The sequence below is a fragment of the Asparagus officinalis genome, chromosome 3 (genome assembly GCF_001876935.1).
Source record: "Asparagus officinalis chromosome 3, Aspof.V1, whole genome shotgun sequence".
Lineage (NCBI taxonomy): Eukaryota > Viridiplantae > Streptophyta > Magnoliopsida > Asparagales > Asparagaceae > Asparagus > Asparagus officinalis.
The window spans coordinates 47,919,540-47,934,140 of record NC_033796.1 but is presented as its reverse complement, the minus strand read 5'-3'; the positions used below and the strand labels follow the sequence as shown (position 1 = coordinate 47,934,140).

Here is a 14,601-nt window from a genome sequence, read left to right as displayed (position 1 = left end):
CTCTCCCCACCCCCCCCCCCCCCCCCCCCCAAAAAAAAAAAAAAAAAAAAAACACGCACACACAAAAAGAAAACCCACCCCACCCATGCACGCACACAGACACAGAAGCGCGTGTACACCCACAGAAATTATCCAAATGAGAAGTGGAGGATCTATGCATCATTCGAGTCACTCACATGTTCACAACTTAATATTACTAAGATTTTTTTGTTTTCAGAGTTTAATCCCAAATATATCCGAGTGACATAGAGAAGACCTGTGTGTAGTAGGCACATAGGCTAAAAGGGCGTTACTTCTGAGAGTAGCACATTATTCTGTGCTTCGATTTAATTGTGGGTTGTCATGCCCACTACTTTTATGTAAACACCATTTAACTTAAATATGTGTTTCAGTACTCACCAAAAAAAAAAGATGTGTTTCAGTTACGTGCCACACCCACTCACTGACTCATGTGTGCTTGTGTGCACAGCCTCAGAGAGATGGACTGACTGAATTGCAGTTCACAAATCATATTTGGTACTTGAATTTTAGATTCTCAATGCACTTTAATGGAATTCTACTTATAATACCAACCTTTCATCTTGGCAATGTCAAAGGAAAATACAAGAAAAAGCTGTGCGTCGTGTCAATAACTTGTGTTAATCTGGACTTCTTGTGCATGTGCATGCTTGCATGTGTGGGCGCGTGTGCCTGGGCATGCGCTAATAATTCTCATACAAGTTGTATGATTTGAAATAGCCCATTTCAATAATTTTGTTGTATTTTGTGTCATGGATCTGTAGATGTCTTTTGCAATCAAAGATAAAGAAACGAATGTTGGTATGATAAGGAGTGTACTAAATAGCGATCCTCTGGGCAGATACTACAGGACTTAGGGCAATCATCTAATATCAGTCAGGCAAATGAAACCATGCATGAGATTCTGGAGGAGGCCAAGCCATATTGGCCATTGCTATTTGATTTTTGCATGCATTGTTGATCTAAAACTTTTCTAGGTAATAATAGGTCTGCTGAAGAGCTAACTTCTGAGCGAAGCAACTTGAAACTTTGACATTGATCAGCTGCCCGAGTGTCTAGTGAGAGTCCTCTGCATGCATTTCTGCTTAGTGAGTTTGTAAAATTAAATAAAATTGTCCTTCCACTCTGAGAACTTTCTGTATTTAGGTCATGTTGTTGCTTTCAGTGTATATTTTCCACTTCTTGCTTGCAAGCTAGCATCATAACCATGTACAGCTCTTAAACTTAGAACTATTATATTCTACACTCGCCTTGCTGTCCATTTAACTTCTTGTAAGACAAAACATAAGATAGTTTAGCACATAGAAGTCGGGCACTTGGAACGCTATAGCGAACCATGACCCAGGTTCAATTGTCCTGGATTTGTGTGGAACACAACCTGATTCACCAACTCCATCAACCTGATTTATTTTGAAAAAAACACACTTTTCTTAAAGAATAAACAACAAAAAACACAAGAAATTAAGAAAATAAAGCATGCATACCTTATTGCAACATGATTCTCAAGGGTTTTTTTATAAACCATTACTGATATCAACTAGCATATTTCTTAAATTTGGCTCTTGCTAAACATCTAATTCCTACATTTAAGAACCGAACCTATAGCATACCGCGTCCCCTAGCATATCGTATAAGCCTACCTCCCTTGTAACCAAATCCTAATAAGTGGCGTACCACGCTTCCGTACCTGTTCCGTGAACCGGAACCGGAACCGGAACCGGAACAAACCAGGTTCCATGCAACTATGGTTTAGCACACTGTTTTTGTTGGTGTGTTACAACTGCAAGCAGTTTCATATATGCTCTCTTAAGTGATGCTACGTATTCTACTAAACTATGAACACTTTACAGGCTTAATGGTATTGTTGATTGTGGCGAGAGGCACAAGCACATCTATCAAAGAGCTATGCTGCTTGTAGAACAAGTTAAGGTGAGCAAGGGTAGCCCCCTTGTTACTTGCCTTTTGGAAGGTCCTGGTGGCAGGTAAGATGCTTAATATCTGTTTTCTTCACCTAAATTTGTTTACTTTTTTTTTAATTTTTTAACCTTCTTTGTTCTGCCCTAGTGGCAAGAGTGCAATGGCAGCTACAATTGGTATTGATAGTGATTTTCCCTACGTCAAAATTGTAAGCTCCTTCTTCATAAACTTTTTTGTAAGTTACGCTTATTTTTGTCAAAATGATCAAACCCATTTTTATTGTAGATATCCGCAGAGTCAATGATTGGTCTCAGTGAAAGCACTAAATGTGCGAAAATTGTCAAGGTTTGCTACAATTTTATTAACTGCATTTTCTTAATTTTTTTCCGTGAGGTTAGGCATATGCAAACTCTCATATTGGTAAAACCTTATGAACTATGAATATTCATAGCTCCTACAGTGTGTTTCTGACACATAATTCATGTTCTAGCATTTAATTATTTACGTTGAATTCTCATGAAATATCTATTTTGTTAGGTCTTCACTGGGTGCATAATTTGTGAAATTGGCTAAAAACTCATCACTACATTTGAAATTCCAATTAACAAGAAAGATGAAAATATGTCTTTTTTCCTTTAATAAGTCTCTAATATTACTATCTCTTTGTTGTTGTTTTTTGAAGTTTTCAATGTGATTTAGAAAAGGTGTTTTACCTCTAGCAAACCTACTTATCGATCAAGCAATTTAAGAGAAGCTAAAGAAGACATAAAATCATTTGTTAATATTAGATTTTTTTTAAATTTGTATATGTAATCAGATGAGAGCATCACATATTAAAATGTGACAGCTTTTCAACATTTTCTAGAACTAATGGTTTGAAATCCCACTCACTAGCTATGCTGATTTTTGGCATTTCAATTATTTTTGTTGTCCTTTTAACATATTTTGTTTAACTTAAATCTTGTGCTTAACATGAATATCATCATATCCTTTTTTTTTAATCTATCCTATTTTACTGTGGCTGGAAGGATAGGATAATGTATTGATATTTCCAAAATGACGTTTCTTTTTAATTCTAATGTAGGTTTTTGAGGATGCTTACAGATCCCAGTTAAGCATTATAGTCCTTGATGACATTGAAAGGTAGCTTTGAACTCCTGACTTTTAAGCTTTGACAACATTTACTTCCATATAGTCTCTGATTTCTTTTAATTGTCTTTTTAGCAACTTTTATTGGTGAGAGAAAAAAAAATCTTTGTTGTGGCCTGTTGTTAATTTGTTGATTGTTTTTCTATCAACCATAGATAAGTACGGAAATTAACAAAAGTTCTATAAATAAAGAAAGGGTATGAATGAGAAATCAAAATATTGACAGTTAGGAAACAGCATTAATTAATTTTCTTAATATATACTATATATGTTAGTCGTAAAAGGCATCTAAAAGTGACGGAGGAAGTGATATTTATCATGTTCTTCTTGTAGCATTTCTAGACTCCATGGTGTGTGCTTGTGTTCTTTTTTTTTTTCGCCTCCCTGCACTGCCATAGGTGTTACTTATGCAATTTAAATTAGATCATCATTAACACCGTCATCATCATCATTACCATCACCACCACTGACATGTGGGCATACAAGCTTGCAAACACACATTGAAATTCTTGTGCTGCTTAGCCGCCATGCACCATTGATCGATGCTATATTAGTACCAAGTACCCAAGACACCAAAAGAAACGAAGGAAGGGCTCTTGTTTATTGTTTTAAGATTCATTTTAGACGGGTACTTGTCACCCATCTACCACTTACCTGTGTAGTTATGATGTGTAGGCCACCTATGCAAGACCTTTCCTCTACCCATTATAATAATAAGGGTTTTTTCCCCTAGAAACCGCCTTTCAATGTCATATACATAAACCATTTTAAAGTAGACTTTTGTTGCAATCAACCATCTCCCAATAAAATTTTCACTTAAAAACCAAAAATAAGCTTAAAAGATTCAAGTTCAAGGTTCGTGAATTGTATCCTACCAAGACCTAAACGCTACAAAAATAAGACTTGTGCTATGAATGTGAGTTTTTTAAAGGCAATTTTGGGTTTTTAGTGAAAACTTCAACTAGGAGATGGTTGATTGCAACAAATAAACCTATTTTAAAGGTGGTTTATGTATATTGAAAGGTGGTTTCCGCATAAATACCCTACTTTAAGTTGGTCTTTAGGAAAATAAATCCTAACAGTAATAATATTATTTTATTTTTTTGTCTACAAGGTACATTCTCATAAAGTTGGAATTAACTACAGGAAATCCTGTTTCAAACGTTCAGTTGTGTTGCCAGCTCATGATCATAAGATATACACAAACAGTCTAACAATCCTTAATATGAGATGATACAAACATTCTTGCATTTCTCCTGAATTATGTTAAATAAAGTGTTGCTGATTTTTTTATGTTACTTATTCAATATCAGTATGTATGTGTTTCTTGTGCCTAATACCTCATGTTGTTACTTCAGGTTACTGGAGTATGTTCCTATTGGACCTCGCTTCTCAAATCTGATTTCACAGACATTGATGGTTCTTCTGAAACGGCTTCCTCCAAAGGTTTTCACCTCGCTTCTCAAATCTGATTTCACAGACATTGATGGTTCTTCTGAAACGGCTTCCTCCAAAGGTTTTCTTTTCTCCATCACTTGCCCTCTAATGATTCATTGATGGTTCTTCTGAAACGGCTTCCTCCAAAGGTTTTCTTTTCTCCATCACTTGCCCTCTAATGATTAATAAGAAAAGAGGCTGAATAATGTGTTGATTCCTTTCTCTCGGATTTTTGTATATAACAACTAAGACTTAACTTTTTTTATACATATACTAGTTGGGATGCACGTACGTTGCATGTGGTTAAGTATTCTATTTGTTTCTATTGAGTTTATATATTTGCTACAACTTTATTGTGGAAATAATTATTTTATTGTTTAAATTTGTTTTTATGAACATAAAAATGAGAAACTTAATCAAAACAAAAAAATAATAGAAAGTATTATGAAGAATTTTTTAGTGTTCACATATAAGAATACATAAATTTAAAAATAAAATGAGCAAAAATAGTCTACAATATCTAAGTGAATAAGGGTTGATGATCGGTTGATAAATCCCTAGTTGTTATTGTAGTCATAATCTCATAAATTGTTTTAATTGTCGCATACATGCAAACACACACAAACATGCATGTGGGTTTTTTTATTAGTCCCTTATATCATTAGTATTTTGCTATTAGTCCCTCAAATCTTTATATTTTGATGTTAGCCCCTCAAAGTGCATAAATATGTTGATATGAGTTTCTATAGTTAATTAATATTATAAATGATAGGGAATATTCTGTTATGTTTAACGTTTTTAAGAAAATTAATAAAGATGCCCTCACTCATAGTATCCAAAACATTTGTACCCATTAAGCTCAAGAAACTAAATAAAAGGCCGCGCGAGAGAGAGAGCGCGCGCTAAACATTCATGGTTAGTCTAAACCTAACCATGATGAAAGATTTTGGACCATAAACATAGGAACTGATGTCTACATATTTTTGCAACTCGAGGGATTAATATCAAAATACTAATTATTTAAAGAGCTACTAAAAAATTGTGTATGTATTAATATAATGTATATATTTTTTGAATAAATTGGATACATGTTTGCTCTTATTAGAAAAGTTATTTTGCAGATAATGATCATAAATGAGCTACAAATTCTAATATTGTTCTTGGGCTTTACTCATAAAATTTCATGATATTTACTTGCTATTAAGATTCATCTTATTTGACAAAAAAATTTAAAGTTCTAGGATTATTTTTGTAAATTAATAAAATTTCAAGGGTCTTTTTGAAGTGTTAGGATTATTTCTTCTATAAACTTTTTAAGTTCTTGTGTTTTATTAATTTAGCATTTTTTTTGTAAATATTTAAAATGTTTGTAATTTTGCATATTTCTGCGATTTTGTAAAATCTAGGCTTTTTCATAAATTTTGTAAAATCTAGGGTTTTTCTTGCAAAATTTTTAATATTTTAAAGTCTTTTGGGTTTCCGACAAGTTCTATGCAATTTTTTCAAAAATTATACAATTTCTGGTATTCTTTTGGTTATTCCTACCAATTTTGTAAGTTAATTTTTTTAATCAAATCTTCAAATTATGGAAGTCCTTCAGAGATTTCTACGATTAGGTAAGTTTTATGGATTTTGGATATTTTCTATCTCGGTTAATAACACATAATAAACATTTATCTCCTTAATTATAAAGATAATTTTAGAGGTGAGAATATTTTATAATTGATCTAATTATTTATATCTTTATTTTAAATTTTAAATATAAACAAACAAATGATAAGATGAAGAGTTCATTTTTTTACTTGTTAGGTACCAAATTTAATTCATTAGATGGTTGTAGTTTTAAATCTTTATCTGTTTTCTCTATTAAATAATTTTTTGATTTTTGAAATTTTCTATTTTATAATTTATATTAAATAAATATTCATGCATCTTTTTAAAGATATTTCAATTACTTAAAACATGATCATAATGAAATCATGTATTTTCTACAAAATTTTTTAATATTTTGAAGTCTTTTCAATTATGGAGTAAAAAAATTAAAATTTTAACATACTTAAAATAAAATATTATAATCGTTTCTTTTTGAGAATTCTTAACATGCTTAAATCTATAACTTAATATAAATTTTAATATACTTATTGAGGATTTAGTAAAAATTCTTTATAATACTTAAATATATAACTTTATATAAATTTTTACATACTTAAATCAAATCAAATCTGAGCTTATATACATATTGATTAGCATATGATAGAATAATTGAAGCTTATAAGTTATATCTACTAATTGAAATTAATTAGAATAAAATTATATTATAATAATATAGTATCTAAAAGGTTCGAGGGTATTTTTAAGATAGAATAATTGAAGCTTATGTCTATTAATTTAAATTAATTAGGATAATATTATATTATAATAATGTAATATCTAGAAGGGTAAGTGTATTTTTGTCTATGGAAAAGTTACCCAAACTCCGTATTAGTTAGGATAGGATAGAATAATTGACGCTTATATCTATTAATTTAAATAAATTAGGATAAGATTATATTATAATAATGTAATACCTAAAAGTTTAGATGGTATTTTCAGAATAGAATAATTGAAACTTATAGCAATTAATTTAAATTAATTAGGATAAGATTACATTATCATAATGTAATATGAATAAAGTTGAAGGGTATTTTGTCCATAGAAAGTTCTTTCCTAACTCACTTGTAGTTGTATGGTTTTATTAAGCATGTTAGCCATGTTTTTGTTAATAGTTCCTGTTTTCCTCTTTTTCTTTGCCTAATGTTTCATATTTCTTATGCATTGTTTGCCTTTTCCTTTTCCATACTTAATCTTATTTATGAATAGGGTTAGGTGTTGAAGCTATATCTTACTGAATTTTATTGTGAGATATTGTAAATGTCTTTAATATTCTGATGGTATCAATAATTAGAACATTTGGACACGATTGCAATCTGATTTATTTTTCTACAGGGGAAGAACATGCTGGTAATTGGAACAACAAGTGAAGCGGGCTTTCTTGAGTCTCTTGGTATTTGTGATGCTTTCTCTGTCACTTATCATGTCCCTACATTGGACAAACAAGATGCCAAAAAAGTAAGTTGATTCTAGAAAAGTATGTCAAAAATGAGTAGGCAATTAATATAAGTAGATATATAATATAATATAAGTAGATATATAATATTCTTCTTCGTCTATCGCTATTTCTTGGGGGTTATTAGCACTTCACCAAGGGTGAAGAGAATCATAGTTGTGTCGTGTTAAAATGGTAACTGCTAGAGTTTTGAAGGGACTTGTGTTTGAAGCTGCTATCTTTGTGTGTGCAATAGGGGTAGCAACCATCTTTGCACAAAGTACCCAATAGCCTTAGGGAGGCAATTCTAACACTTTTTTCTTAGCACGAATACTGAAGTACCAAAATGCTCCTATGTCCTAAGTGTCGCAATTTTCTTCCGCAGGTACTGCAATCTCTCAATGTATTTGCAGATGACGATATTGATTCAGCAGCTGAAGCAGTCCATAATGTAGGTTTATTCTATTCTGTTAATTCATTTATCTGTAGACTTCTTCTAATTCTGTTATTCATCAATTGGGCAGAACATATAATAAGATCAATTAGATTTAGTTGATGTCTCTTCTTGCACCTTTCTAATATAAAGTGGACTAGCTTTCATTGCTTAGTCTATATATTTTTCCCGAGTGATCATGATCATATGACTTGTTGCAGTGAAATATATTTAATTTGTTCTTACACAATGCTATGATGTTGCAGATGCCAATAAAGAAACTATATATGCTTGTGGAGATGGCTGCCCAGGGAGCAGAAGGTGGAAGTTCAGAAGCTATTTATTCTGGGAAACAGAAGATGGACATAAACCATTTCTTTGATATCTTGGGTGATATTGTCTCTTTACGAGGCTGATAACTCTTTAATGTTTTTTGTATACGCGTGACAATGGGTGTGTTATTGTTTCTGGGATTTTTCCCCCTTCATTTTTGCTTTATGAGCTTCGATCCCATTTTTATTTTTTATTTTTTCTACCCTTTCTTCCCCAAACTGATCTTTGCCTTTGCATATTGTCTTCTAATTATATTTCTGTTGGAGTTTTGTGTTCTAATATGGTACCATATTTGGAAAGGGGGTTTCTATCCATAATTATGTAACACAAACATGATTACTTTACCCACGATTTGGACCATTTGTATTGGTTACTGTGGCCTTGTTGGAATATTTGTGTACTTTGGTCGGTATTGTGACCAAACATCTAGATTGTCCCATTTTGCAATGTGTTGAAGTCTTAAGAGTGTAGAATCCGAATATGTTTACTCCAGTTTGATCAGAAGATTCAGAGAATACTTGTTGAATTCTCGGTCCCTGGTTTTAAGTGTTGAATGACTAGGGTTTTAATCAAAGTATTCTTCCTATCTACCAGTTCCTGTTATATGTTTCATTCCACGAGTATATTTTTACGCATGTTTTGCAAGCACTAACGTTGTAACAGTGGCGTGATTTATTTGCTTAAAAGTTCATTCAAGGGCACTTGCCAAAATACTGAATAATATGACTCCGTGGAGCTTATTAGGAATGCAACGGATCTTCGTGTGGACTAACAAAATTAGCTAACCCTATCAGTTTTTACCGTCAGTTTTTTGTGTAACATGCTGTTAGCTAATTGAATCAGTTGGCTCGTGCGCCCGTTTTCTTATTCCTCCTCTTTGGAAAAACTATGCTTGGTAATGCTTTAGATGCGGCCACATAAGAACTAGTCAGTAAGCTTTATGCCGAAAGAGCTCAGTGATAATTCATCGAAGTGACTACTTGTGGCATCTGTTCTTTGGCAACGTGCCTAACCAGATGATTCAAAGATTAAGAAGCATGGTAATGAAATATACTCTCGGCGTATGCTTGTATATATCATATATGGAAAAAGAATGAGTGAACGGCCATGATGTACAGCACAGGACGGCGAAGAAGGATTTGTACATGGAATTTTCAATTACTATCGCAATGCATACAAAAATAGCACAAAAAAAAAAAAATCTTCACACATTATAATATGTTCAGAGAGGTTTTGTGAGATAAAATATGTTCAAGGGGTTTATATACAAATCCCCCGTTTGGCAAAGGGTTAAGTGAGGGGTTAAGGAGACTTAACCCCTTCTTAACCCGCCAAACACAAAAAAAATCTATACAATGGTTAAAGTGAGTTAACCTTTCATAATTTGCCAAACATAAAAAATATAAAAGGGTTAAGCTAACCCCTCTAGAGGGATTAAAATGAGTTAACCCCTCAAAATGAGTGGTTACTAATACTCCTATTTAGAATGAATAAGAGTTAACCATTCTAATTATAAAAAAAATAGTCAAAATCATTGTTATTCTCAAACACTAAAACTGATCACAATGGTTAAAATAAAACTTATTTAACGGGTTTATAATTTAGTCCTTCAGATTATTAAATGGGCTAAGTACATTAATCCTTCTCTTTAACCCTTCTTCCTTAACTCTTTACCAAACTGGGCCTTAAAGAATCTGCTTACCATTGATCAGGATATATATGCACATAAGTGAAGTCAATGGTTGAAATCTTGGAGTTTTGAATGAAATCAGTTCCTAAGGTACCGAACCATTCTCCTGGGTTGAGACTGAGTTTCTCTGGAGGGCTTCCCGGTCCATAGAAACCTTCAAGTCCAATTGTAACTAGATGATTCCTGTCTATTGATTTTACATATTTGGACATGTCTTCAATCCATTCCTGAAAGTACAAACAAGGAGGATTAGCGGATATCTTAATCAATTGGTGAAATTATGCTGAAGTGCTATCTGAAATCATATTGAATATATTGGTGTTTTTGTATGTTTGTAGTGTTACATTCACGAAAGTGGTCATGTATATTTGCTATTTTTTAGTAAAAATCATACCGTATTCTATTTCATGGTTGTAAGTGTGCAGCAAATTAACTCCTCCAAACCCTCAAAAAGAACTCTGCTTAAATATATGTAGTTGTAGTGTAAAGAGAATATAAAGAGAGCTCAGGCCGTATATTATTGTCTGCTTTGTAGTAAAGTTCTTCATCCAGACTACTTAATAATAGAACAGAATTGTTATGTACTTCAGTGAGTTTGATCAGAAGTAAATTATCACATATTCCTGTTAAACTTTAGCATTAAAGTTTGAGTGAAGTTAATTTAAGCTACCCACTTGCGATGCAACCAAGACTCAAGAAGTACAGAAGCTTATGCCGCGTATTATTTATATGGACAAATTTTCAAAACAAACCCTTTTTGTAAAAATATTCCCTAAAAACGGCATGTTTCAACTTTAATTACCAAAACCGATCTAGTTTCAGCCTCAGGGCTGAAACTAGATCGGTTTTGGCGAAAAAAGTTTCCAAACTTCACGGGACTTCAAATCCCGTGCAGATTTACAGTTGAAAAACTCCACGGGACATGAATTCCAGTGAAGTTTGCTTGCAACTTCACCGTCTCTTTTTGACCCAGGGTATGCAAGCTGGCGGCGCGGTTGAGCCTTGAGGCATGCAGCTGACAGCGCGGTTGAGCCTTGAGGCATGCAGCTGGCGTGAAGAGGAGAATCACATTCAAGGCTTTTGTTTTTTGTTTTTTTGTGTTTGTTCGTTTGCTTTTTTATTCATCGACAGCGTGTTTTTTTGACTTCTCTTCCAGTCGTCCGTCGACATCTGTAAAGCGAAGAATGGCTCAGCAGCCAGCCTGCTTATACTTCATTGATAAGTCACTTCCCGGATATCACAGAGACCACCTCTCCTATGCTGGAATGACCTTCCAATCGCCGCCGACATCTGTAAAGGGAAACATGACTCAGCGTCCTGCTCACACTCACAGAACAAAATAGATAGATATGAACCGTTCACAACCATAAAGCCCTATTAATCTTCTAAAATTCCCAATTATTTCATAGCAGAATCATACAGATTGCTAACAATTCAATTTTAATATATACATCGTGAATTCCATTAATAGATGAAAAAAGAACAAATTTTTTTGTGCCTAAGTACTTGAACTTTCTATTAAAATACAGAAAAAAATCAAATAAAATACATGACCAGATCTAGAAACAACGATAATATAGAAAGTTAAAGTATCAACCAAATCCAAATCGCATGCCATCATCCCCGGAACAATCAAATTTTGGTCAAATATTTCAGCCACTGAAAGGGGGCAGCCATTTTTGATAAAATGAAAAGCCACCGAAAGATGAGAGAAGCGGGCCCCAAAGCAAAGGAAAAAATGTAGACGGGCCCCACTGCGGGCCCCACCGCGGATAAAATATTAGTGCTGCAATAGCTAAATGATTATGAGCAATATCGCTCAGCCACAAACCTCCTGTTACTGGATCTAATCCTCCACGAAAACTCAAAAAATCCGTCTTAGTTACTCTTCGGGGCAGCGTGGAAGAAGGGAAAAGATTCACAAAGGATGCCTGTACGGCTGTTCAAGTCTATTTCTTTTTTTTCTTCTTGTTTTTTTTATCCCTTACTTTAGCCCAATCCTGCGAAATAGAAGAACCGTTCATGCATGATGTTATATCAATATTATCAGGGTTATGATTCACCAACCTGCTAGTTCTTTTTATGAGGCGCAAGCAGGGGAATTTATCCTGGAAGCAGAAGAACTACACCGCAACGGTTAAAAAATTACAATCTTCCAAATAGGAACTGGCCAATCCAAGGGTATACCATGAAGTTACAAAAATTGTACCTGTGAACAGTGTTTTCCCAAACACTATAAATAGGCCTCAAACTCTTAATGAAAATCTCATCCCAGAAACAACTCCTCTTATAGAAGAGAAAGAGAGAGAAAAGAGAGGCTTAGAGAAAAGTCTTTATGAGAGAAAATTCTGAGCAATTTTCAGAGTTGGGATTGGGTTGTGAGAAATTTGTGAGAGTGTTGTAAAATTTCTCTTCATAGTGAAAGATCTGTAGCAGCTCGTGGACGTAGGCAAGTTTGTGCCGAACCACGTAAATCTTGTGTGTTCCCTATTTTGTGTATTTATTTCGCTTTCTCTTAAATCTGGCAATAGGGGAATGTGAATAATTTCCCAACAACTGATATCAGAGCTCTGGTTGTAACTTCTGCCAATTTTTTCTGCAAGATTAATATATAATATATTAATATATTTATATTATATATATAATTATATATTTATATAATATATATATTATATATATAATATAATATATTTAATATATATAATAATATATTATATATATAATATATATAATATATAGTTATATATATTATTATATATATATATAATATATATTATATATAATATCATATATATATATATATTATATAATACATATTAATATATATATATATATAATATATATATAATATATATATTTATATATTATATATATTATAATTATATAATACTATATATATATATGAGCATTAATGGGTTATCCTTGTCATACGGAGGGGATTTCTCCTTGACGCCTTTAAACTTTTTAATCACATGAGTTTGAGCCGACATTATGGATGCTCCGCTCGTTAACTTTTGATCTACATATTCAAAACTCCAACACAGCCGAAGTTTGGGGTGAATCCGTCGGTCGTTCGATCCTCCCATCGAGCCCATGTAAAAAGTTCTATTCATTCAAAACCGTTAAAATTGATAAGAGTGATGAAGGTTCAAACGATGACCGGGTTCACTCCCAAAACTTGTGTGTTTGGGTTTAGAATATGTGAGATCAAAGTTCCAACCGAGCGGATCATCCATAATGTCGCCATCATGTCGATTTTTAAGAGGCGTCATAGGAGGAAATCCCTCCTATGACAAGGATACACATATCTCTCTCTCTCTCTCTCTCTCTCTCTCCCCCCTTCTCTATATATATACTATATATATATTATATATATATATATAATATATATATACTATATATTATATATATATATATATATATATAATATATGTATAATATATAATATTAGTATATATATATTAGTAAAATGGGTATGCTTGGTACAAGATACCATTTTCTCATATATAGTATATAATATATTATATATATATTAGTATATATATATATATATTATATATAATAATATATAAATATATAATATTATATATAATAAAAATATTATATATATATATATATATATATATAATGCTACAGTAATTTACTGCAGCATTTACTATAGCATGAACAGTGATTCTTGGGTCCTCCTATTATTATAGAGGAATAGATGTATTATATTAAATATTATATTATTATAATATTATATATAATATATTAATCTTATATTATATTAATTATTGTATAATATAGCATGCTAATATAATATAATATAATAGTTTTTTTATAATTTGGGGGTTCAATATCCAACCTAAATCCTCTCTCAATGTTAGGATTTCACAAATTCTAAAATATAATAGTTTTTTATAATTTGGGGATTCAATATCCCAAAATTGGTTTTGAAACAAACATGATTTATGTATGGAATTCTAAAACCTAAAAAACTTGTAATCCACCTTATATCCCAAAAAAAAGTTGAAACAAAAGAGAGGATTTCACAAATCCTAAAAATATATTATTTTTCTATAATTTAGGGATTCAATATCCCAAAATTAATTTTAAAACAAACGAAGTTTATAGAATACCAAAACTAAAAAAAACACTTTTTACATCCCAAAACTTAAAATCCACCCTATATCCCAAAAAAAAAGCGAAACAAACACCCAAGAATATTGAAAGGGGCATTTTTTTAATAAGAGCAGACCCCTCACAACCACCCCAAGAACCCTAGCATTTATTACATGGCCATAGCAGGTGACATGGTCCATGAATGCACTAGTCTTATTTCTCACCTTGGTATGGTGTACTTTGAACATGTCACGCCAAAACGCGGAGCTCACCTCTAAAAAAGCTAGTTAGGGATTAGAATTAAGAAATCCCCACCTTTACATTTTCACATCAATTTGTTTAGATAATCATTACGATACTAAATGAACTTTAACATATCAGTGTACCAACATACATTTTTGCAGTTCTCAATTTTACCTAAATACGCAGCAAAAT

General features: G+C 32.3%; 1 protein-coding gene across 1 annotated transcript in view; it reads left to right on the top strand.

The window, feature by feature from the left end:
• The window catches only part of LOC109834042 (vesicle-fusing ATPase-like), a 19,936-nt gene extending 11,172 nt beyond the window's left edge, over positions 1 to 8,764 (top strand). Inside the window, exons 14-21 of the mRNA XM_020401926.1 lie at positions 1,869 to 2,000; positions 2,083 to 2,143; positions 2,221 to 2,280; positions 3,020 to 3,078; positions 4,443 to 4,530; positions 7,507 to 7,629; positions 7,992 to 8,057; positions 8,306 to 8,764. Of these exons, the coding sequence (XP_020257515.1) occupies positions 1,869 to 2,000; positions 2,083 to 2,143; positions 2,221 to 2,280; positions 3,020 to 3,078; positions 4,443 to 4,530; positions 7,507 to 7,629; positions 7,992 to 8,057; positions 8,306 to 8,455 (739 nt within the window). The 3' untranslated portion in view covers positions 8,456 to 8,764. The remainder of the gene's footprint in view (positions 1 to 1,868; positions 2,001 to 2,082; positions 2,144 to 2,220; positions 2,281 to 3,019; positions 3,079 to 4,442; positions 4,531 to 7,506; positions 7,630 to 7,991; positions 8,058 to 8,305) is intronic.